This window comes from Falco cherrug, chromosome 10 (assembly GCF_023634085.1).
Source record: "Falco cherrug isolate bFalChe1 chromosome 10, bFalChe1.pri, whole genome shotgun sequence".
Taxonomy (NCBI): domain Eukaryota; kingdom Metazoa; phylum Chordata; class Aves; order Falconiformes; family Falconidae; genus Falco; species Falco cherrug.
In genome coordinates this window covers 34,481,065-34,501,628 of record NC_073706.1, presented here as the reverse complement: position 1 = coordinate 34,501,628, position 20,564 = coordinate 34,481,065, and the positions used below count along the sequence as shown (strand labels likewise).

The 20,564-nt window shown below is 51.7% G+C and overlaps 2 protein-coding genes and 1 long non-coding RNA gene across 8 annotated transcripts in view; 1 reads left to right on the top strand and 2 right to left on the bottom strand.

The window, feature by feature from the left end:
• Positions 1-5,916, bottom strand: part of CD151 (CD151 molecule (Raph blood group)) — a 36,874-nt gene extending 30,958 nt beyond the window's left edge. For 2 of the 5 annotated variants that reach the window (XM_055721541.1, XM_055721535.1), the window contains exon 1: positions 4,873-4,971. The gene's annotated coding sequence lies outside the window, so the exon portion shown is untranslated. Of the gene's footprint in view, positions 1-2,333; positions 3,475-4,872; positions 4,972-5,204; positions 5,685-5,749 lie in introns of those variants that run through there. The other 3 variants (XM_055721537.1, XM_055721540.1, XM_055721538.1) reach the window with 3 other exon arrangements.
• Positions 4,982-8,350, top strand: LOC129736900 (uncharacterized). Of its 2 annotated transcripts, none has more exons than XR_008734066.1 (2): positions 4,982-5,159; positions 7,474-8,350. It is a non-coding gene; the product is annotated as an uncharacterized LOC129736900 (long non-coding RNA). The 2 variants fall into 2 exon arrangements; XR_008734065.1 differs by having other exon boundaries at positions 5,005-5,159; positions 7,843-8,350.
• Positions 8,202-20,564, bottom strand: part of CRACR2B (calcium release activated channel regulator 2B) — a 39,755-nt gene continuing 27,392 nt past the window's right edge. The window contains exons 12-18 of the mRNA XM_014282848.3: positions 17,521-17,815; positions 17,199-17,340; positions 16,907-16,988; positions 14,323-14,437; positions 12,567-12,674; positions 11,756-11,832; positions 8,202-10,705 (exon numbers count right to left, since the gene is read on the bottom strand). Coding sequence (XP_014138323.3) covers positions 10,621-10,705; positions 11,756-11,832; positions 12,567-12,674; positions 14,323-14,437; positions 16,907-16,988; positions 17,199-17,340; positions 17,521-17,815 — 904 coding nt within the window. The 3' untranslated portion in view covers positions 8,202-10,620. The remainder of the gene's footprint in view (positions 10,706-11,755; positions 11,833-12,566; positions 12,675-14,322; positions 14,438-16,906; positions 16,989-17,198; positions 17,341-17,520; positions 17,816-20,564) is intronic.

The following is a 20,564-nucleotide window of genomic DNA, read 5'->3' as shown; positions in this document are numbered from 1 at the left end:
AGCTCGCAGGCAGCTCAACTAGTCAGCCAGCTGTAGTTCCACACGGGACTGGACCCATCCCTTCTATGCTACAACAGCCGAACCCCCAAGCACGAAGCCCAACACTTTCCCATGGGCACGGCCCTTGATCCCAGCACTCGCCACACACAGCTGAGACCCCTCCTTGCTCCAGCGCTGGCCGCTCCAAGGCAGTGCTTGCCACACACGTGTCCCCGTGCCCGGCTTGCCCGCTCGCTGTACACTGCCGTGACTGCACACGCAGCTGCCCACCGCCTCCCTGGGAGCTCTGCAGGCAGCTCACAGCGACCATGAAGAAAAACAACAAGTCACCTCTGTTTCCAGGGCACTGCGTGGGGGAAATGTGGGATATGAATTCCTCCCTTCTGGATTCCACTAAAGCTAGGAAGAAAAACTGACATTCACAAGCCATGACTCACTCCTGCCCTGTCCAGCACACCAGAAGTCCCACTCACTGGCTGACGTGCCAGAAATGGCATCTGCCAACTGGCTCACTCTATAAATTTGACCAAAACAGTCCTTCCCCCTTATTTTCTTTATTGTATTTGTTGCAGTGTGGTGGTCACTGAGGATCAGAGCACTCCCTGAAAACAACCACACAGGCATCGTGGCTGTTGCTCTGGCAGATAACAGGTTAGCAAGGCTCAGAACATGATCCACTTCACACAAAACAAAAACCTCTTCCCCAGAAATTCCTACCTCAGACCACATTTGGTCCCCTTTTTAACTGGATCTCATTAGTGAAGAAGTCAAAGAATCCACTGATCATACTCCAGCTACGCTGGTAAGTCATACACTTGTATTACAGAGCTGCCAAGGATGCCTCCACTGACCTCCACAGAGCACAATTCCTGACTGCCCCTGCTTCTCCCACTAGACCAGTATCCTGCCACCACTAGCAGCTACTCATGATTGTACCCCTCCACAGAGGAGCTGACTACGCTTTCAGTCCCGCGCTGAGCCTACTGCACTTCTGCCAGAAATGGACTTGCCGAGCTGCACAGCATTTCCCAGCTCGGACTGGAGAGCCGTAACCCCCCGACCAGCAAAGGGAACTCGGGTTAGAAACACGGACCAAGCTGATTACACACAAACGCAGCCCAGGCTGCCGAACACACCTCTTTCTTTGCCATGCAATGCCAGGAGTGCAAAATGGTAACTATCCTCCTGCTCATTCTGCCAAGAGTCTTATTACTGTGCAGCAGCCAGGATGCAGGACCAACAGGACTGACTGAATTCATTCCCTGGGATGCCAGGCTGCTGAGATCACACGGCAGGCAGGGTGAGAGAGATGCTCAGCAGCAACGCTGCTCTTACAGTGCTAATCCTTGCCAGGAGGGGCTAGCAGCGAACAGGACCTGTGCCATGGGGAAGGATGGTATGAGGTGCTCTCCGCAGAACTGACAAAACACCTCCTCCCCATGCCCCAGCCCTGCCGTTCCTCAGTTCCTCATTTCTCCCTCCACACCCTGGCTGCAGGCATGAGGTAGCAGGGAAAAGCACGTTTCTCACAGGTTGGGAAGATGGTCACCACCCTGGAGGAAAGCTCTGCCAAAATGCATGTGCAAAAATGAAGGGGAAAATGGGACGATTTTACAAACAGTGCCACTGTTCATCCCATTTTGGCTTTGCTGTGGCCAAAGGAAAATCATGTTCAGGGTCTGAAAGGCAGGATGAGCAAGCGAGATGGACTGAGACCTGGTCTTCACCTTCAGTACCTTGAAGGTTTTCAAACAACCACAGAGACTTAAGGTTTCTGTTCCTCACAGCCAGGGAAGCTGAGATGAGCTGTGACTTCCAGGAGTCACCCTCCCTCAGGCTTTCCATGACCTCAGCAGTCGGTGCGCACCCACAGGGAGAGCTGGAGATAGCCCAGTGCCGAGCCCTGGAGAGAGGAGAGGTGGGGAGCAGGAGAGCATCTTCTCAGGAGGTTTCAAGAGCAAGACTGATGAGGCCACTGGGGATAGCAGCAGTAGACTGGGACATCAAAAAGCAAAGCTCCCCCTTTTTGTTTTTCAGAGTCAGTGTACTTACCTTTATTTTTCTAAGCTTCTGTCTTAAACAGGAGGCACAAGAAAAACAAGAAAACAAGAAAAACAAGGCACAAGGAAAGTGACAGCATGATTGCTTTATAGGTGACCAAACCAGCTGGAAACATCAGGCAGGACGGTCTGCCACATACAAGCATTTACAGCGACAGAGATGTTACATGTAAAATACATGTAAACACATATTCTCCTCCTATGCATAACAAGTAGCCCAACACACTCCTTAGAGCAGAAGCCAAACTCTGTAGAAGCAATGAGTAAATTTACCTGTGCGATGACTCAACTAGAGGAGACATAGCTCATCAGTCAGCTGCTGCAGGGCTGTCTCACGAGCAAGAGAGTTGTTGCCTGGTCTGTGTATGTGCAATGGGAACAGCTAGAGCTGTGCTACAACTTTTATTAGCTGGGAATAATCTAATACGCCTGCTGGAAACTTCCGAACAGGGATAGATAGCACTCCATCAGCCACTCCCACCTAGCATTTTTGCTTGATAAGGGAATACAAGCAGCTTTCTTCCAACCCCTTGCCGAAGAATCTCACACCCATCAACATAAACTTTAGGAAGCTGCACCAAAAATACCCTTCACAGAGCCAAGATTTTGGCTGTATGTGCCTCACAGTACTTGAAGAGAAGCCTCAGAGTCCTGCCCACTTCCAAACTGGCATAAGACTTCCCTTCTGCACAAGCAGGCTGGGAAGCTAAAGCACTGGGGAAAAATCTTCTTGGGTGGGTATTCCCTGCTTACTCAGAAGACAGTTTTTGTCTTAGATCCAAGAGGAGAGCCACAGCCCCAGCTGGGCTGTCAAAGTTCCTCGTACTTGGTGCTCTGCTCTCTGCACTAAGAACAAACCCCCTTTAACACGCCTGCCTTGAGACAGGACAAAGAAAACGTGACTGTTAAGCTCCCACAAAACATACTGCAGGACAGACTAACCACCTTGGACTCCAGAGTAAAATGAGATGTCACAAGAGTGACATTATCTCAAGCACATAGAAAAGGTGTGCTCTTATTGTTTACTGGAGTCAACATACAGCAGGGACTGCCCAGACTTTTACCAGGCAACTGGGGAAGTCTTTCTCCTCCACTGCAGAAGAACTCCACCAAGAAGGCAAGCCATTACTGAGAGAGAGCCACAGGCCAATCAATATATGCACCAGTGTGGAATAAACCATGCTTTTTGCAGAAACACAGCATATGGACAGAAAGGCATGCAGGTCAGGAACCCAAGGACATCATCAGGAAACTACAGAACAACGACATGACTTCAGGATAGTTACATGGAGGAGCTCAAAAGCGGCTGACTCCTCTGACGCATGACCGAAGCTTTCAGCCAGGACATCCAACTCCCAAGTACCGGCACCTAAGAGCAACCGTAGCAAACCAGAGCCTAGACCCACCTTTGCAAACCAGCACCACGATTTTGGTGGGGACCTGTCACCAGATGCCTCAAGTAAAGCGTAAGTGACGCTGCCCCAGACATTACCCAGCTTCCAACAATTTGCAGATTGGGAACTGCCTGTCCCAGGCACACAAAGCCCTTCAGAGAATCTGAATACGCCAGATACTTCTGCATCAGCTTTTCTAATTTCTGCTGAGCTCAACAACAGCTCAGAAGAGGCAGGTGCTCTGCTCCCTCCACCACAGGCTGTCACCTTTGGTAGCAGCAACTTGCACAGGAGGACTGCGATGGACCATTGCCTGACTGGTGACATGCCCAGGGCTCTTCAGCCTCAGCACCACCAGGAGGTAGATATCCCCTCACACCAAAAGCTTCCCTAAGAACCCAGGCAGTGGCCTCGCAGATGGTGAAGGAAACGCGTTTTGGCAACAGGGACTTGTTTCAAAACTGTTCCAACAAAAGGCCACCGCTGGGCATGACCTCTGATGGGTGATGCCATTTTAATAAAAGCTTGTTTGAGCGGACACTACGTGAAATCTCAGAGCAAGCCAGCAAGCACTGCAGGGGGACAAAGGAAACAAAGCACGTAGTTTAAGGGATGCTACAGAGCAGCCTGAAATAAAGGTGCATCATTGCTAAAATTCAACAGGATACTGCACCAGGTTGGTTACAAAAGCCCTCCGCAAGAGTTGGGGCTTTTCAAATTTACAGCATTTATGTCCTTCACAGGATGACACAGAGCAAAGGCCAGCGGGACAGGCTCATGATGGCAAGCAGCGCTGCCGCACAATAACCCATGGCCATCACCTTCCCACCTGATCCGGCTTCCAGAAAATGAAGGAAGCGGCACACCGCCTGGGTCTGGTGGGATTCTGTGGCGAAGGAGGGCTGGCCCTTCCCCTCCCCCGCCTCCGCGGGCCCTACAAGCCCACCTGGGAGGCCAGGCCTTCCTCCTACACCGGGGAGACGGGCCAGGACCAAAGGCAAAGGGAGATAAACACCGTGACAGGAGATCAGGGCAGCGCGGGGAGCAGCGTCCCACGGCGCGGGCCGGGCAGGGCTGCTGACACACACACACACGCACACATAGACACACACACACACACATATGCACACACACGCACCCGCAACAGGTTAAAACACTGATTTAACAAAACAAACCGCCGAAGCCAAGCGCGGTGACGCCGCCCGGGGCCGCTGAGGAGCTGCAACGCCGAGGGGGCGGCCGCTCCCGCCGCCTGAGAGTCCGGCGGCTGAGCCCGGAGCCCGGCCCCGCGGCAGCGCCTGTTCTCCCCCGGGGCTGCCGCCCGCAGCCCCCGCCGCCCCCCGCCCTCCCCGCCCGGCCGCCCGCGGCCCCTTCCCCCCCGGCCGCCGCCATGCCGGGCTGCGCCGCTCCCGCCTCACCCTCCGCAGAGCCGCGGCGGACCGGAGCGCGCGGCGCGCCTCACGCTGTGGGGGGCAGGGCAGGGCCGGGCCGGGCCGGGCCGCGGCGGGGCGGGGCGGGGCGGGGCCTCCCCGCGTTCCCCGGGCCCTGAGGCACGGCACGGCACGGCACGGCACGGCACCTGGGGCCGCCGCTCGCCACGGGCCGCCCCGGGGCTGCGGGCACCGCGCCGGCCTCCCCAGTGCCGCAGCGGGCCCGAGCTCGGGGTGCCGCTCTCCGTAATGGAGGCGCCGGAGCTTTCCGCCCGGTACGGTAGGACCCCCGACGGGCGCAGGGCCCGGCCTGCCGTTACCTCAGCCCGGCCGCGGGGCGCGCAGGGACCAGGCCGCGGCGGGACCCGCGTTTCCTCCGCCTCAGCGCTCGGCCCAGCCGCCCCCTCCGCCCCCGCGCCGGCCTGCAGCGGGCACGGCAGCCCGTGGGGCCAGCCCGAGCCGAGCCCCGCAGGGCCCAGCGCTCAGCGGGGCCGCACGGCGCCGTTACAGCCGTCGCACCGCTCGCAGAGCGGGTGGCAGAGCAGGACGCAGCGGGGTCCCGGCACGGCTGGGGATGCGCCTCACAGGCCGCGCCGCAGCAGCAGAGCGTCGAGCAGCAGCGCTGGGTGCGGGCATGGCGCCGAGCTGCTCGGGGTGCGCGTTACTTGCACATCGTAGCACGTTACACTCGTTTTCAGTCGCGCACAGGACTGGTTGCACGTCGCTCGCTTCCAATGCAAACCAGCACGCACCCTCAGACAGCACCACTGAAGCTTCTACTAACTCCGCACACTCCCCAGCAGGGTTTGCCCGCTCTCAGGGGCTATCTGAGTCGGAGGCCGCGATGTCCCACTGCCACAATTACCTTTGTCCTTCTTTCAACGAATTCTCTGCAAGTCGCAGCATTTTGCCAGCTCATCTCTTGCAGCCAGAGCTTCCTCACTTGGAGACTTCCTTCTGCACAATTTAGATAATGGCGTTCTTTTCCCCATCCGTTCTTTGTTCCCCATCCTCCTGGGGCTTCATTCGTCACTTTACAAGAGTCAGTTTGCCCTACGCCTTGTGCACAGATTTGTTTAACGTATATTTATTTAACGTATAGCTAAGCACTATAATCAGCTTGGTAATTCAGGAGTTCAGAGAACAGCGAGGCCAGCAAACGGGCACAATTAGGCACAAGTACTGCCTGTGCTTGGCAAGGCCTGCAGGTAAAGGAGAGACACACAGGACACCCAGCATCCCACCCCTCAGCTTGTTACTGGAGTAACGTATGTTTACTGGAGATACATGTTTACCTTGAAAAAAACCCTAATTTTCCCCTGGTCAGGTCTCCTGCAGACTAGTCATTTGGGCAGCAGCGCACAGCTCTGCTTGTGTTTGTGGGATCGGGCCCTTATTACACCGCATGGTTTGATAGGCGTGTGAAACATGCCTCGCAGGCCTGAAGAGTTCGGAGCTGGATTGTTGTAGCTGCGCCAACTGAAATTGCTGTGTGACTCATAAACAGCCAGCTAGGTAACAGCAGACTGATGACTGACGGCGGCTCAAGGAGCTAACGAAGCTCTGAGCTGCAGGGCTGTGCATCTGTTGGCACGGGGCAGGAGATTTCCACCATGAGCATTTAAAGGTATATAGCATGAGCTATGAGATACTGTTATACTTGGAGCTTAAGTATTTGGCCAATATATACGGACTAAGCAATGAACAAGTGAAAGGAACATAAAGAGACACAAACAGAAGGTGTCAGGGCAGAAAATAATGTGTGTGAGACACCATAATCACCATAACAGGAACTGATTAAATGTGTATAAACCGAAACCGTCCCTTGGAATTCAGGCTGCTGGGGTCAAAAAGGTAGAGGAAAACAGCATTCCAAACCATTGCGATCCCTGCATTTGTTCTGTGGGAAAGCTTTGAACTTAACACTGTGGCTTAATGTGCTCTCTTTAGCTCTGTTTTGGCTTTTCAATGAGAGGCTGTCAGGGTAATCCTGTTGTGCTTATCCCTGGCATATCAACATGAAAGAGACCAAGTCGAAGGCAAGGCAAGGCAAGGCAGTGCGGAGTCCCTTTGCCTGCCTGCAGAGCTTGGTGGGACCATGGCTGCTTATCACAGCAGCTGTTTTTTTCACCTTTGCCCCTAGATCTGATTGTATACACAGCTGCACCCCTGCATGTGCCAGGATAAGGCTTCTCAAGCTATAAGAAAAGTGCCTTCTTGTGATAACAATTCCAAAATCTCTTACACAGGTAATGTACAAAAAGTCACCTGTCCCCTCAGAGACTGCAGCCAATACAGGGCAGGAATAAGCCCCCAGGCAGAGTCTATTTTGCCTCCTCCCTCATCTCATGCCACCTCAGGACATCCCCGTTGTTTGCTTGTTTATTTACACCGTGGTTTCCAGCAGTCACTTGTGAAGAGTGGCTGCTCCCAGGGCTTCCATTCATTTAGAGGCAGGAGAGATTCTGACAAAAACGGGGGGGATGTAGTACAATTAGGATTTTTGGTCTAACTTGGATCTGGTATCAGACACGTTTAAAAACTAACAACGTGCCCCTCTAGACTGTATGTGTCTGCGTCTTCCAACAGGACATTTAAATATTGTGCAGAGAGACAACAAAAGAACATCCAGTAATAAAACCTGCCCTGGTGCTGACTGTTGTCCAAGCGCAACCTGCTCAAACGCCATGCCGCTTTGTCATGGCTGAAACAAAAGTCCACCCTGTTCCTGCTAAAAAAAGACGTTACAATGAGCTACTTGTGCGGTATCAACTTATAGCAGGGGAAATGAGTAATAATTCCTTTTGTCAAAGCTGCAGAGAGATTAGTTCAGTAATGCACAAACATGCAGCTGGAGCCATGCCAGGGCACAAGGATTAAAAGCGACCAAACTCTTAACTCTAGTGAAAAATATGCATGGCAAATTATTAAAACAAATGTTTGGTTCTACAAATACAGGTACAAGGTGAGAACTTGCCCTCTCTGAAAGCACTGCACTCCCCCCAGACTGGAGAAGCATCTCCCCTTTTTCGCCTCCCTGCTCTTCCTTCCCTGATCACCTGGATTCTGGCTGCTTGAAAGAGGTAAAAAAAATAAGACTGGAGAGGAATTTTGCTCCTGTGCTGCCTCTAAGACATGGGTTCCCAAACAACTCTCTCCCAGCTTACAAACCTCCCATGTGTACCACCATGAGAGACAGGCTTCTCGGCACCTCCTGAGCAGCGAGAAGGGGAGGTTGTGCTACAATCGGCGACTGAAAAAAGAAGGCTGAATCTTCTGCAGTGCCTGAAAAAAAACAAAATCTCTCAACGCAGCCATTTGTAAGACAGTGTTTCTTTATTGCCTGTACTCTGCTTGCACACTAAGAAAACATGCTTAAGGCTGTACATAAAAAAAACAACACGTGGTAGTTCTTGCTGTTGCAATATGACAGCGCTGATAAAGGCAATACATAGACCGGCCCAAATTTGTGTCAGCTGTATTTTACACCTTTGTCTCTGTACACGGCATGGGAGGTGCACGTTCAGACCACCACAGCAGAGTGGCTACTGCTCTCTTCCTTCTGCAGCAACTTCCCAAGTCCTGCTGCTGCAGGTACGTAACCATGAGCATTTCTGATGTGCCCCAACCAAAGATGCCAGTTCTTGGTCAGCACCACTCCGTATTAACGTGCCGCTGGAGCATGATGCAGAGGAACCACTGACAGCAGCTCCCCCAGCTCAGGTGGTGGGCTTGCCCTGTGCAGCAGGGGTCAGCGCCTGTGCTCCTTCACACCCACCCTGGCTAGAAAGGCAGAAAGCCACATCTGTGTTCAGGTTACAGGTGTTTTCTGAAAAGAGAGAGGATTTCCCTTGCCAAACATCACTCTTGCGAGCACAGGCAGTTCCACTGGCAGCGCTGCTGGGGTTACTGCTGGCTCCACACCAGCTGCCCCGCTTCCTTCTGGACCTCTTTAACTTTCTGATTCCCAGTCTCTGGAAGGCGTTACTGCAGTTAAACACAGCGTGAACCACAGCCAGCCAGCAGTAAGGACCGAGCAGGGCTTGCCGCTTTTAGCTATTCCTTTTAGTCAGGAATCCTGCTCTTCCAGAGGAATACTCCTGATAGGAAAGAGGAAGTTACAGGCACTGGGAGGAACCATGGAAATTTTGTGTAACACTGATGGGCTGTAGGTGACTCAGAGCAGTTTTCCTGCATGCGAGATTCCCAGAGACGTTGGTGGAGTAAGCAGCTATTGAGAGTAACCGCCTTATCCCAAGAGAGGAAAGACAGTGGATAAACACAGACCTTCCCTCTCCTGCTGAGGGGGGCTGCGACACGGCTGCAGCATCACGTCACGCGCCTAGAACGTCAAAGTCACATACAGAAACAGGCTCAACGACAAAAGGGAACAGGGCATCACAAAAAAAGCTCACTTAGTCCCACAAGGCTTTAAGAGCAACCGAGCTACAACACAGCAAGCATGCCAGCGCAGAGAGTGCATGGTGCGCAGGCACGGCAGCAGCTGTGCTGAGAGGCAGCTTCAGGCATCAGTTCCACCGCAGCCCACGCCTCTCCTTGCCCTGCCATGCCCCCCCACTCAGTGCCAAGGAGGCCCCTTCCCGATGGGAACAGGTTCAGTCCTGCTCTTCCTCAGGCCCTTCCTTGGCACAGCGAGGTTACTGCACAAGGTCACCGCAAGAGAGAACACCTTGCTCCACACCTTTCGCACCCGCAGCTGCCCTGTGCTTCCAGCCCACTGGAAAGCACTGTGGTCGGGCTAGCGGGGTGGGATCTTCCAGTACTGCAGGTGCTTCCTCCTAGTTGCTGGAGATTTTTCAGGAAAGAAGAGAATGGGAGGAAACAGGCAGTGTTCAGCCTTAAAACAGGCTATAATACAACCCCCTAGTACGTACAGCACAGCTCCTGCAAGGGGTCATGAATCAGCAGCACATGCCAGCGCCTGCGAGTCCCTGGGCAACTGCTCTGTGTTCTGTAAACAGTAAGAGAGGGACAGTGACAAGGTCCATTAGGGTAACAAAGGGAAAAAACCGTCAGGATGACTCATTTTATCCATACAAATTATTATCCACATAGGGAATGAGTAAACTACAATTTTGGTAAGTCAAAACAAATTTCACAGTAAATACAGGGCCTGATCCAGATCTTAATTTCACAGTAAATACAGGGCCTGATCCAGATCTTACAGGAACCGCTGGAGGTTTTCCTGCTTACCACAAGAGCAGGCTTTCCGCGGGGCTCTGCTCTTATGGAACCAAGAGATGCTGCACTTTGAGATGGATGGATCGCTACCTAGAGCTAGCCCCAATTTAAAATAATTTCTTTACCTGTTACACTACAATTATATTTAACACAGCACCCACTGCATCCTCTGCTCTCTGCTGCTTGGCCACTTCTTTGCCAGAAAAAGAAGGAACAAGACTTCATCCTTTCACAGGGCAGCAAACTCTCCGGACGGAAGGCTCGGTTCGTGCAATTAGCCAAGACCAGCCAAATTTCCCCCAGGAAGCAGAGGCCTTCAGAGACCAGGGCTGTGTGCCAAGCTGGAAATGGAACAGGGCAGATCATATGCACAATTTGGCCTGATTTAGTGGCTTGAAATTCCCAGATGGGGAAAAGCTTCAGCTTCCCCAAGTCTCTGCCGAGCTGACACCATCAGGTTTGGCTTGCTTGAAAGGAACCCCAGCTTCACGGAATAGTGTTGGTACACGTCTCTTGTTGACACGTTGATGTGCCTTAGGTGCAGCACCCTTTCCTCCTGCTGATATCTTCCAGCTGCAGGGCATTCTCCCTCTGCCTGTCTTCTTGTGCTGTCAGCAACCTGGAACAAGCAGCACAGAACAAGAACACAATCCTGTTACTGAGATCTTCCTGCTGAGGCATTTGGCTCTGCCCTTTGCTCCCCATCAGCCGGGGACATTTAGAATTGTAAAAAACATCCAGCCCAAAGACCAGGCTTCTCTGGAAGAGACAGGTCTGTAACTAGATAAACCACACACAGAAAACGAGCATGAATTTCCAGGGAACAGGGAACGAGACTGGACAGATACAAGCGGGGACAGCATGGCTTGGTAGTCAGAGCACCAGACCGGGGTGCGAGTGGTCTGTGCCTTATTCTCAAAGTCCCACACCGATGGCAGAATCCCGGGCTGTTTGCTTCACCTGTCTCGGCCATCTCAGGCAGCAGCATGGTGATAAAGCACGCTGAAGGCATATGCTATGGAAGTTGTGATTTACCTAGCTGTAAGTAAATCATCTCAGTTAATGAACAGCTAGGTCCTGCTGTGAATTTAACAGAGATGTTGCAGCAGGAAGTGAAGGGATAGAAGAAAACAAAAGGATACTTTTTCTTGCAAGATTTCAAAGACATTTTTTAAAACCACTTGCTTTTTTAAAAACTAAAAATCTTAGAGCAAATGTCCTTAATCCTTACAAAGTGTCTTATCGCCCTTTAAAAATACTACCACCAAAATATCACATTCTCTATAATGCTTAATAAGATAAGGAAGAAAAAAAAAAAAACCGTAGAGATGCACGCAGACTTCAAAGTGAAAATTCCAACTTAAAATCAGGGATAGTGCACAAGGTGTTTGTGATGAAATATTTGAATTAAACTCCTAATCTTGCAACAGGCAGCTCTGCCAGGTGAAGCTTTGCACGCAATAACACCCAGTCTACACTTGGTGCTCTCCAGGCACAGAAGACAAGGACCTAGACTCGGGGGAAGAGCGTATTGCTCCAGGTCTTTTTCGTGACATGGCAGAAAGTCAGCCTCTGACAACCCCCTCTTCCTGCCCATTCCCCAGAAGAGCCCACACCAGCTACCCACAGCTGGGGAAATACCCCGGAGCAACGGCTCTTGTCCACTGACCTGGCCATGTGCAGCATGGGCTCCATGATGTTATAGCCAGTCATCGCGCTGCACTCGTAGAAGACAGCCTTGTACTCCTGCCAGAGAGCACAGCAAGCACCCACGTTGGCTGCCAGCTCTCCCTCACCATTCACCCACACCCTGGGAGCTGGCCCACCCTCACCACCGGGAACTTTGCCATAAGCAGCTGGGGCCAGAAGGGTGGCTGTTGCCACCCCGCTGGGGCGCACACCCTGCTCACCAACCCCGTGAAGGGAGATGCTTGTTCAGCACCGGGGGCCCAGCCAGTGTCCACAAGGGAACACCCGGGTTGTTATCTGGGAAGAGAGGGTATCTGCCCAGGGTGCTTGGATTCCCTTACCTTTGTCTTGCGGAGTCCGGAAGATGGGGAACACCTCAGAAGCCCTGCCTCCCCCGACCCAGGGGCCAAGGTACCGGTGGGCACGCAGAGGGAGGGAGTGAGGAAGGAGGCAGGACGATTTTGCAGAGCATGCATTGGAGGAGTCCTCAAATGGGAAGACAGCCATGCATGCTCCCCTCAGAAAGACTGAGCACCACTGTAAGGAGGCATCAAGCCTCCAGAGAAATACATGAGCGTGCCTCAAGGGCCATGCCCATCGCCACCTCATCCTCTCTGTACCAGAAGGGCCTTGGTACATGTTTACATTGGAGAAACAGGGGGTGGGAGGGGAGAGGGAAGGTACCATACTGGGAAATGGCTCCAAGAAGGGCTTCCTGCCAGCCAGGCTGCCCTGCTCACAGCTGGAGGGAGGCTGCAGGGCAAGCTGAGCAACAGAGCACAGAGTCACACCTTTGCCAGCCTTTCTCCTTCCACCTTGGGCACATTCCGGGTCTCCCTCTGCGCAGCATCCATTTTATTTCCAAGCAGAAAGACCACAGCCCCATCCTCGATACCTTCCTGCAAAAGAAACAGATTAAAGCACCCTAGAGACTCAGTTGAGGGAGGGAAATACCTTGGAGCAGATCCTGTTCCAGCTCATGCAAACAAGACCTTCAGTGGCAGCAGGATCAGGCCCTTTAGCTCATTAAAGGGCCATTCCTCAAATAGCCCCAGGGATTTGTGGAAGGAAGCTCAGACTATGGGAGTGCATTTCAAATGTTTGGTATGTACAGCTGGGATGCTGAGAGGCGGGAGACAGAACATAAGTTCCTCTCTGGGAAACAAGAAGCCTAAAGAAAACCGGTTTGCTCCATAGGCTGTTGGGAATTTAAGTTCAGGCAGGGCTTCTTGTTAAGTTCAGTCATTGTGTGTATGTGCCGTACTGTTTGTCTGATGTGCTGTCCTAAACTCAACGATCCCTTGCTGAAAATCCACTGGCCAAGCAAGCCAAGCAACTTTCAACTCTTGCGTAAGGTCTCTGTAGGAGCCATTATTCCCAGACAATTCCCAGAGCCCATCACCTATGGTAAAACTCCCGCTAGATCCGCTGGCTTACTAGGACATCACCAGAGTAAGGATTGCAGAACTGTGTTCAAAGTTATTTCCAAACTTGACTGCCCTGGATGACTTACAGTACCTGAACAGCTTCAAAGCAAAATAAATACTATGACAGCAAAAAGGAAAAGACGACAGATTATTAAAAGTTACAGATTTCGGGTGCTTTGATTTTCTGTGTGTTCAGTTTAACCTTCCTGAAAGAAGCCTGATTTTCAGAGGCTGATTAATTTTGAAAATCTTAACCTTTGATCTTTTTGAGTCCAAAGAAACAGCCACGTGTTTTGGGTCTTTTTGCCCGCAACAGGCGTGTGGAAGTTAATAATATTAGAAGCCTCCAAACTGTGCTTATTCATTTCGCTTAGATCTTGGTTGTTGAGACTCAGCACAATCAAAACAAAACCACCCTTGATAATTTCCTTTTGGCTCTGAGTCACCTACACACAACTTAGTTAAATTATACAGACAGGTATTTCTGTCTCCCCAAGCAGATACAAGCCACAGATGAGTGCTTCTAGTGAGAGTTTGGAAATAAAAAGCAGGGGGCCAGACTACACTATTAATGCACCGTCACCAAATGTAATGGAAAAGAAAAAACAAACCAACAGTTAAAGTTGAAGCAAAGGATGCGGGGGAAAAAAGCTATTACTAGGATTTCAGTCTCCTCTAGAAATCTCAAAGCAGAGTCAGGATGTGATTGCGCGCAGTGCTGGGCATGCACGCTGCAAAGCTGAGCCTAAGCACACCCGCACCACCTCCCTTCCCTGTGCGTGGGCTGGACACCAGGAGATCTTGCCTGAGCAGAGGTGTGATGTGACCGTGTTTAGGAGATGCTGCCAGTGCACACAGGCTACTCACAGGCACACGCGACCGTTTGGGCAGGTCCCAGCACCTGCCACAGAAACAGCCCTCCCTCCCTCCATGGGCTACCTTCAACAAGAAGCCCCTGGTCCCTGAGTGACTGCCACAGGCAGTACCTGTAGCATCTGCCTTGATAATGCATCTTCCTAAGCTCAACGGGACCTCCTGGGCCGTCGGATAACATCACCCCCGGACCGCTGGAGCTGGTCTGCAGCACGGCAGCGGTACCACCACTGACCCCAGCTCTCACCTGGACACTGCTCATCCAGTTCCGCACCGCCCTGAAGGAGCACTCGGCCGTGATGTCGTACATCACCAGAATCCCGTCCGCCTTCCGGAAATACTGCTTGGTAATGCTGCGGAACCTGAGCCCAAACGAAACCAAAAGCACTCTCAGAACCGCAGGTGCGTAACGCCAAGAAACAGAATAGGATCGTCCTACGGGTGTGGGACGTGTCCCCTGGGCTGGGATGTGTCCCCTGGGGCTGCTGTGTAAGGACACATCAGATCCCTGCTCCTCTGAATCCAGCCGTGGGCGAGCAGGGGTCTTTGCAAACCCATGGTGCTGAGAAAGCAGGAAGGAAAACCTCTGCAGGTCAGGAGGGAAGGAACAGAGGAATCTGTTTAGGTGGGACAGGAAAAGGTAATTGCCTCTAAAAAGGGAACTGGATGGAAAAACCCACAACCTTTCTCTAGAGTCTGGAAGAATCTGCAGACTAAGCTGTGCCACAGTATAAACTAAGCATGCATAATGTCTGCCCCAGTGCTGCCAAAGCAGCAGTTAAGACCTCTGCATCACTACAGCCTGTTCCCAGTTTTGAATCTATAAAGCAATGCCATCATCTATAAAATCAGCAGTTAGACACAATTTCCAGGAGAAACTCCCACCAGACATCTACTTTGTCCTCTGGGTATCAGTTAGAACAACAGACTTGTATTTTGGGAGTAAATTACAACACCAAAAAACCAAGGCCAAATCAAAACCTTAAAATCTGTAAGCAGTTTGTGTCAGGGCCACGATATAACCACACCAATTGCAAACTGATGGAATTAAATGCAACACAAGTCCTGAGATCTCACTGGAGAGCTCCGCATTGCAGCCCTGCGCAGGATAACAAGCTCTCCTATTCTATTAAGGGCCAAAAAACCCTACAGCAAGTAGTGACCCTCCTGAACCCTTCAGATGATTGCCTGAAGCCTGGTCTTTCTCACTACGACAAGGGCGTGACATTCTGGCAACTACCCAACGGAGAAAGCGCAGACTGTATCTTTGGTGGTCACAATACACCTCTGGAACAACGGGACTGGCTAAGTGCTCTAGATGGACCATCAAATGTAGCATGCACTGGTCTCAGGGAGGTCACCAAGGAGCTCTCCTTGCATGCTCCAAGGGGTTCCTCTGTCTCTTCCATTGGATGCTCACAGTTGGACACCTCCAGTTAGAAATAATTAATATTTCTCTAGAAGTAAGGAAAGCTTTTGTTTCTTCCCAGGTGTCTCTTCAGCATCAGCATTAAGCCAAGTTCCCTCTTGCAAGTACACACCTAAGACCTGCTTATGCCGCAGGGGGCTACCCTAAAGGTCCTTTGCAGAAGGACTAGAAGAGACTAGATCTTGAACCTGGCCTCAGCAAAATGTCACATAGCATGTCATAACAATTCCCCTTACTGCTCAGCTTCAGCACCAAAATAACCACAGGAGTCCCCTCAAAAATCATTATTTCTTCAGCATGAGGCTTGATTTTGGAAGAAATACTTTGCTTTTCCATAGATACTCCTACTTAGTATATTTCCACCAAGTCTGCGTGGTCTAGCTGACTGAGGTAGAAAGCATCACGGCTCTGCTGGCACAGTTTAGGATTATAACATTCCCACGACCTCGGCTGCTTTCTGAAGGCCTGCCCCCATAACATATTTAGCCCCAAACACCCAGTACTTATTTTTGCCAAGCTCTTGAGGTTAACGGCCCCCTTGAAATAGCTTTCCATCTTTAGCTTCAAAGTGTATCCTAAATAAAATGTAATTTACATGACGGTGGTGGTGGGCCTTCTTCTCTAGTAGCAGATGAGTGTCAAGTATGTCCTTTACTACCTTGATCCTCACCAACAGTGCTGGTCATATTTAGTGATAAAGCCTGTGCTTTTGAAACTGGAGCCATTCAAATGGGGAACCTGTACTCACTGTCACAAAAAGCCACACCATCCCTCTACCATGGATTATCACCTCCACGAGTCTACGAGCAGAAGGGACAGTGGAGGGGACCAGTAACCTTACCAACAGAGCCCAGCAGGGTATTCAAAGCCCCTTCCCCACAGGTTGAGCCAATTCACCTGGCTTTGTCTAAGTCAGACCTGGAAAAGTTCCCACACTTCCTTCTACCCTCTGAATAGCAAGTGGCGGTGAGCAGCTGGGGACAGCAGTCATGCAACCGAGTCTGAGAACAGGATGTCTACCCAGAGCCTTCATCTCTGTCCTGCCCTGCAGCCCTGCCCTGCAGCTTTTCCCAGCAGCAGGTTGATGCAGGAGAGCCTTGAGGGCTAGAGGAGCCTGGCGTGCCGCACCATACAGTGATTTATGGGTAGACTACCTGAAGCCACAAGCATGCAGGTCAGACATACGGATAACTACTTTTCCCCAGTCCTCAGAGTTATCTCCCTGGGCTCTGCTTCACAGCCACAGCTTCTAGAAATTCTGACACAGACCTCTGCTGCAGATGCAACTCTGGGATAGCTGCTGCAACCTCTTTGGTCCAAAGCCAGAAACCAGGCGTGCGCACTTTCCTCCTGCTTCCTAAACTGAGCCTGGCAGTAGGACATCCTGACATACATTGCTTACCTTTCTTGTCCAGCTGTATCCCACAGCTGTAAGGCAACCTGGGTGTTATCCACCATCAGACTCTTCACTTGGTAATCGATACCTGTCAGGAAGGTAACAATGATCATAAGATAGAATGGAGAGAGTGCAGCTTGCCATTGCAATGGCCAAGATCAACACTATTTAATTCAGGGAAATTGCAAGATCGATTCAAAATTGCAAAAGGGACCATCTTTACCTTTAGTTGGGCTAAAATATGGGCAAAAAGCTCCCACCCTTCATAGCCAGATAAGTCAGGAACCCTACTACTTACCAATGGTTGCATTGAGCTCAGCCAAGAACCTGTCATAGCAGAAGCGGTGGATGAAGGAACTCTTCCCAACACCAGAGTTTCCTACAAACACCACTTTAAAGATGCGGTCTGGGGAACAGCCAGCTGGTTCCAGTGCCTGGAGCTACAACGGAAAAAAGGGACGCAGTTTTGAACAGCCCAGCTGCAGACCGTGCTTTGATTTAGGCATTGGACCCCTGCACTATAAACCTAGGCAGCTGGAGTTAGATGGGAACAGAATCAGAAACCTTCAAGTCCCTGGTAGCAGCTGTTTGAGGAAGAACCCCCAAGTAATTAGACTCACCCTGGTTTCGGTGCCAACAGGCTGTCCTCTAGGAGGCAACGGAGCATCATCTAATCCATCTGCATTTTTTCTACAGTCAGCATCACCCTTCAAAGTCATCTTCAACCACTCAGCATCTGCTACCAATGACCACCTCTCCGTGTCTCCACTATTCTCTCTGAAGTTTGTGCTGCCTCCTTCTCCTGTCTTCAGGCACGTCCTGTTGCCTGGGATGTATCTACAGTTCTTTTTGTTGGGTTCTTCCACTGCCACATCCTCCGGGAAGGTGAAGGGAAGGTCCGCAGAGGCCAGCTGTCTGTATTAAAGCCCACAGGCACCACAAATAGGGTGGGAGGGTAGGGGGTGAGGGGAAAAGGAGAAGGTTGCAGATTCCCAAAACAACCAATGCGATCCAATTAGTGCATATGCAGCACTTGCAGGCACTCTATACATTCACTCCCCATACGCCCTGTGACTAAGGCATCAGTAGCATCCCTAGGGAAACAGACAGCTCACCTGAGCTATGCTGTACTCACATGTGCTGACATATATTTCACTAATTTTAATTAAAAATCCCACCTTCCAGATTTTTCAAGGATTCTTTGCCACCCACTTCCCCCAGCGCTGAAAAACGAGGCAAAGCACACAAAGGGCTGCATGCAGTACACACATGTCTCGCTGTGCTCTGTTGAGGGCACAAGCTGCGGTCCAGGAAACCCGTCCCCCTCACTTCCAACCGCTGCTGGAGCAGAGTCTTACTGAGCTCAGGCAGCAGCAACCTGCCACAGGTGGGCAAACTGCCAAGAAAATGCTCACACCAGGGTTGCTTTGGCTGGTGTTGGCTCTGCTCTGGTGTGCATCATGCCTGGCCCAAGGTAAGGGAGCCAGGACCTGTAAGGGGTTTATTTTTTAAAGCCTCCAACCAGCCACGCTGCGCTCTCAACAGCAAAAAAATCCCCAGGACCTCTGCCCAAGCCGTGGCAGTGGGGAACGGGCGTTGCACTGACGGCACCTGTACAAGAACAGGCCGATGCACTTTGTTCACTGGGAGTAGACTGGTACGGCAAGTGGAGGAACAATCTCCAAAAGAACAGCTAGAATAACCGATGTAAAGTACTGGAACCCTTGCTGAGGAGCAAGGCAGCGTCATAGCTCTGCCTTGGCTTTCTGTGGTTAAAGAACTAGACAAATGGAGTGAGAAGGATTAGAACTCAGCTGAAGGGCTTTATCCACCTCAGGTATCTCCACTGCCCTCCAACAGATCGCTTTTGGAAGCAAATTAGAGCGACCAGAGGCTTGCTTCAGTCACTCTCTTCAGAGGCAGCACTTCACAATTCTCTCTGCAATGTTCTTCTCTTGCTACTAGTGTGGGAATCAAAGCAACAACTCTCCCCTCTCACATCTGCAAGTACACTTTGTCAGGGCTGCAAAATTCACCTGCTGCCATGCCTACACTTTTTCCGTAGAAGGGACCTCACATTTCTGGCTGGCCTCCCTGCATCTGCCCCAAACGCCAGCCCAGAGTCAGGCCAGCTGGAACCTCTCCCCATTGGAACCAGACACATCCTTCCAGGCTCAGCCCCCATCTGCCACAGCCAGGAGTCACAGCAACGAGGGGCTGAGTCTCAAAGGCCTCTTCAGTGGGGGGAAAAAAGGGACAAACACAAAACTTTCTGACAGTGACTCCAGATGTAATGGATTTTATTCATGTTTCTCAAGCACTGAGGTGTGACACAGCACTGGGACAGAGACAGGACCAACAAATACTTCTCCCCTTCTCACATCACCCTCGCTGCCAGACTTCTCCACCTGTGTTCTGGTGGGTTTACGCCAGCAGCAGCCAGCAGGATCTTTGCAAGAAATAGCTGGGGAGGAGGATGGGAGAACTCGGTTGTCTGATCCCATGGTACATCTACCAGTCACACAGCCACAAAACGCCCCTGCCTCAGACCTATTCAAGCAACCTCAGCCTGGGCTGAAGAATCAGCCCTGCTCCACAGTTCACCCCATTTTCCATCAGTCCATGAGCCCAGGAGTCTGAAGCTCAATTCTTAAATGCCACTACCAGAATTGCAAGCATTACTGGTGAGTCTAAGCTGGAAGAAACTCTGAGCCTAGACACATGTCTCTGGTTGGCACCAGGAGTAACTGGGAAACAGTGGAACCTTCTGCAGAGACCTGGTAGGAAACAGGGAAGCACGCCACCTTTAAAAGTTGTTTGGGGCCAGCAGCTGCAAGAGAGATCCAGCTCTAGGCTGGCCTCCCATGCCTCCCAGAGGAACCAGGCTTTTGGCCAGAACTGGTGTGCTGGTCACACAACCAGTTCACAAGGGTTGGTGCTTCATGCCAGCACTGGTCAGGCAAGCAGGCACCTGTGGGTATGGAAGCCACTGTACAGTCTGCATGTCAGGGGTGGGGGGAGCAGAAAAAAACATAAGGTCTTAACCACACAGACATTTACAGATGTTTTCACCTGCCCTGGCTGAAGGGGAGGCCGGTGTGCCAGGTGAGCATCTGCATAGCTGCGGAGAGATGGGCAGGATAAACCCCGAACCCACCTGGAGCTGGGCCCTCTCCTTGGGGCTTTCAGCTGCCAGAGAGAACACCAGCCTTGTGCAACTCCTGCCCTCTCCCATGTCCCAGGGATATGAGCTCTGGCATGAGTTGCCAGCGGACAGGGTTTCTGCCTGAGGAGGAGCTGGCACACTTGGGATATGATCCAGTCATTCTAACGGAGCTGCCTGACTCGGTCAGAGGCAGCCTTCGTGACTCCTGTCCCACGAACACTCTCACAGCTTCTGATGGCGTTTAGGTTTGCTCCCCGCACGTAGGAGCAGCCCAGAGGGGGGCACAGCCTGTGGGAATCAGCTAACAGCATCCTCAGCTTCATGCTGAGCCAGCACCACCTGACGCCGAGAGGCAGCTAGAGCCACGGTCACCCCCCTGCCACGCTCCCCAAACCAGCCAGCACCAAGGTGGGAGAACTAGACACGGGACGCAGCTGGACTGACAGGGTACTCCAGCGGGCACGGACCGACACCACAAACACAACACAGACGCCCATC